At 36.9% G+C, this 2,210-nt stretch overlaps 1 protein-coding gene across 3 annotated transcripts in view; it reads right to left on the bottom strand.

Moving 5' to 3' along the window:
- afdnb (afadin, adherens junction formation factor b) overlaps positions 1–2,210 on the bottom strand; it is a gene marked incomplete at its 5' end in the record, with an annotated part of 50,296 nt that overhangs the window by 45,139 nt on the left and 2,947 nt on the right. For all 3 annotated transcript variants that reach the window (XM_014028212.1, XM_014028213.1, XM_014028215.1), the window contains 2 exon segments: positions 1,238–1,443; positions 1,577–1,627. In XM_014028212.1, the coding sequence (XP_013883666.1) occupies positions 1,238–1,443; positions 1,577–1,627 (257 nt within the window).

The following is a 2,210-nucleotide window of genomic DNA, read 5'->3' as shown; positions in this document are numbered from 1 at the left end:
GCTCATTTACTTTTCCTGAAGATAGAAGAGTTTGTTGAATCTGACGTGACATGTTCGTACGAACCCTTCATACGAACAAAAGTAAGAGAAATTTAGGATAAGAATACCAACATGTTCTTGCATGAGGCCCATTGTTCCTCATGCAAGAACATTTTTTTATTCTTATCCTAAATTTCTCTTACTTTTGTTCGTATGAAGGGTTCGTACGAACATGTCACGTCAGATTCAACAAACTCTTCTATCTTCAGGAAAAGTGTAAATAAAACTGATGAATGTGTATCAGCAGCTGACTCCTTTATACTTTTCTACTAAATACTGAGTAGTGTAAACGCAACACTAAAAAGAGTTTGGCATTAACTCTGAGTGTTAAATTTAAACTCTAATAAATGGTGTACTGACACCTTCTGGTGTCTGTTAACCTTTTTAACACCATCTATCATGTAAAGAGATGGACAAATGGCTCTTTGAAGGGATCCGGATCTTGGGGATCCGTTTGTTTCATAGAGCTGTTCAAAAGAGCCRTTCGATTTTGAATGTATGACATCATCACGTAGGGAAATACGTCATTACGTAGCCGTACGTAATGACATAATCCCGTCACGTGGGTGGAACCATGTGTTTGTCAAGCGGAAAAACCCCCCTCCCCCTTTCACCGTGAGCTTCTGTACTCAACAACTCTGCCTGTTTTCCATGAAAAAGCAAAGCGGGAGCAATTTAAATATGAAAAAATAAAAATTACATGAGGAATAAAAGAAATAAAACTACAAACGGCTCGTTACTGCCAGAGATTCGGCTCCAATCGTTCGTTGTAAAGAACCGTTCAAAAGATTTGGATCGTTCGTGAACGTCACATCTCTAAACATGTAAGTTGAAACAAATTTGAAATTTTGTTTTTCTTAAAATGTAAAGTCACATCATTTTAAGAAAATTGTGAGTTACATTAACACAGAAATGTGTGTTTGTTCAACTAACTAAGGAAGGTTTATCATGTTGATGATGTTTAATTTTTAATTGTTTCAACTCACAGTCTTAAAGGCACAGTGTGTAGGATTTTGTCAATTCTTCAGGAAGCTTCTTTACCACCAAAAGCCTGTCCGCCATAAACTGAATGTTTTCACAGCTGTGCTGGAACCCTCCAACATTTCATCAGAATGGTTTTAGTAAACATGTCATTTCCAGCTGGGGTCAATAACACATCCAAGTTTTGTGAATGTGAGAAAAATCTCACAAAACTTGCCTGGATAACATTCCTGGCCATGGCCACCATTTTGTTGGTGATAGAGCTCACACGGTGTGTGTTTCCAGAACATGCAGAGCCTTGGCTGTGATGGTGATGCAGAAGAAAGCGGGTCGCAGCATAAAGGATGTAAGCAGGGGACAGGTTGAAATGAAGCGTGGAGCTGTTGGTGTCATTGATGACTGCTGACAGGAAGGCCTCGTCAGCTGACAGGGAAACACAAACACAAACATGGGGCAAAAGAACAATAAGCTTTCACCCAGCAGGGATCATGACGAAAAATAAAATAAAAATTAAAAAAAAATAAAAGCTCATAAAGCAGTTTTAGTTCACACTCACCATTATCCCTGACATGAACTCTGACAGGTAATCCAGGCTGGTTTAAAAACTCTGGACGACACAGAAACAAGAAGCAAAGCTTGTAAAAATAAAGTTGAAGTAAAATTCACAGCTTCAACTTTAATAAATCACCTGCTGCCTTTAATGTTAGAGTTTTGGACTCAAATCATCTGATGTTGGGAAATAACCTTAAAATTAATATCGTGTGATAAAGTATGGAAGCAAAGAGCGGATGGTTTCTGCATATATGTTTTTTCCCAGACATAAACAGTTTCAAGGATGTGCAACATCGTATACAGTCAAAAATTTAGACTGTTACTATTCATTGTAATTACTCAACTGAACAATCATTTGCACTATAATCTGCTGTAATTACACATCTGTGTATCTTGTCTGTGTTGTGACTCTTCACTTTACAGTTATTGGTCTGTTGGGATTGTTTTTCCACTGAAAACAGAAAACTTCTGATTCTGAATGTTGGATTCTGAAACAAAACATTGTTTTTTCTATTCTTGCACAATTTTTCATATTATCTTTTTATTTTTTATTGTTAGTAGTTGTATCATGTCTAGTAAGTGTTGATTTTGTTTTGTGTGCACTGTCTATAAGTTGAAAAGTAACTAGTGTGTGAACC

The sequence above is a fragment of the Austrofundulus limnaeus genome, unplaced genomic scaffold (assembly GCF_001266775.1).
Source record: "Austrofundulus limnaeus strain Quisiro unplaced genomic scaffold, Austrofundulus_limnaeus-1.0 Scaffold728, whole genome shotgun sequence".
Taxonomy (NCBI): domain Eukaryota; kingdom Metazoa; phylum Chordata; class Actinopteri; order Cyprinodontiformes; family Rivulidae; genus Austrofundulus; species Austrofundulus limnaeus.
Note: the sequence above shows the minus strand (reverse complement) of the source record. Positions and strands in the feature narration are given on the sequence as shown.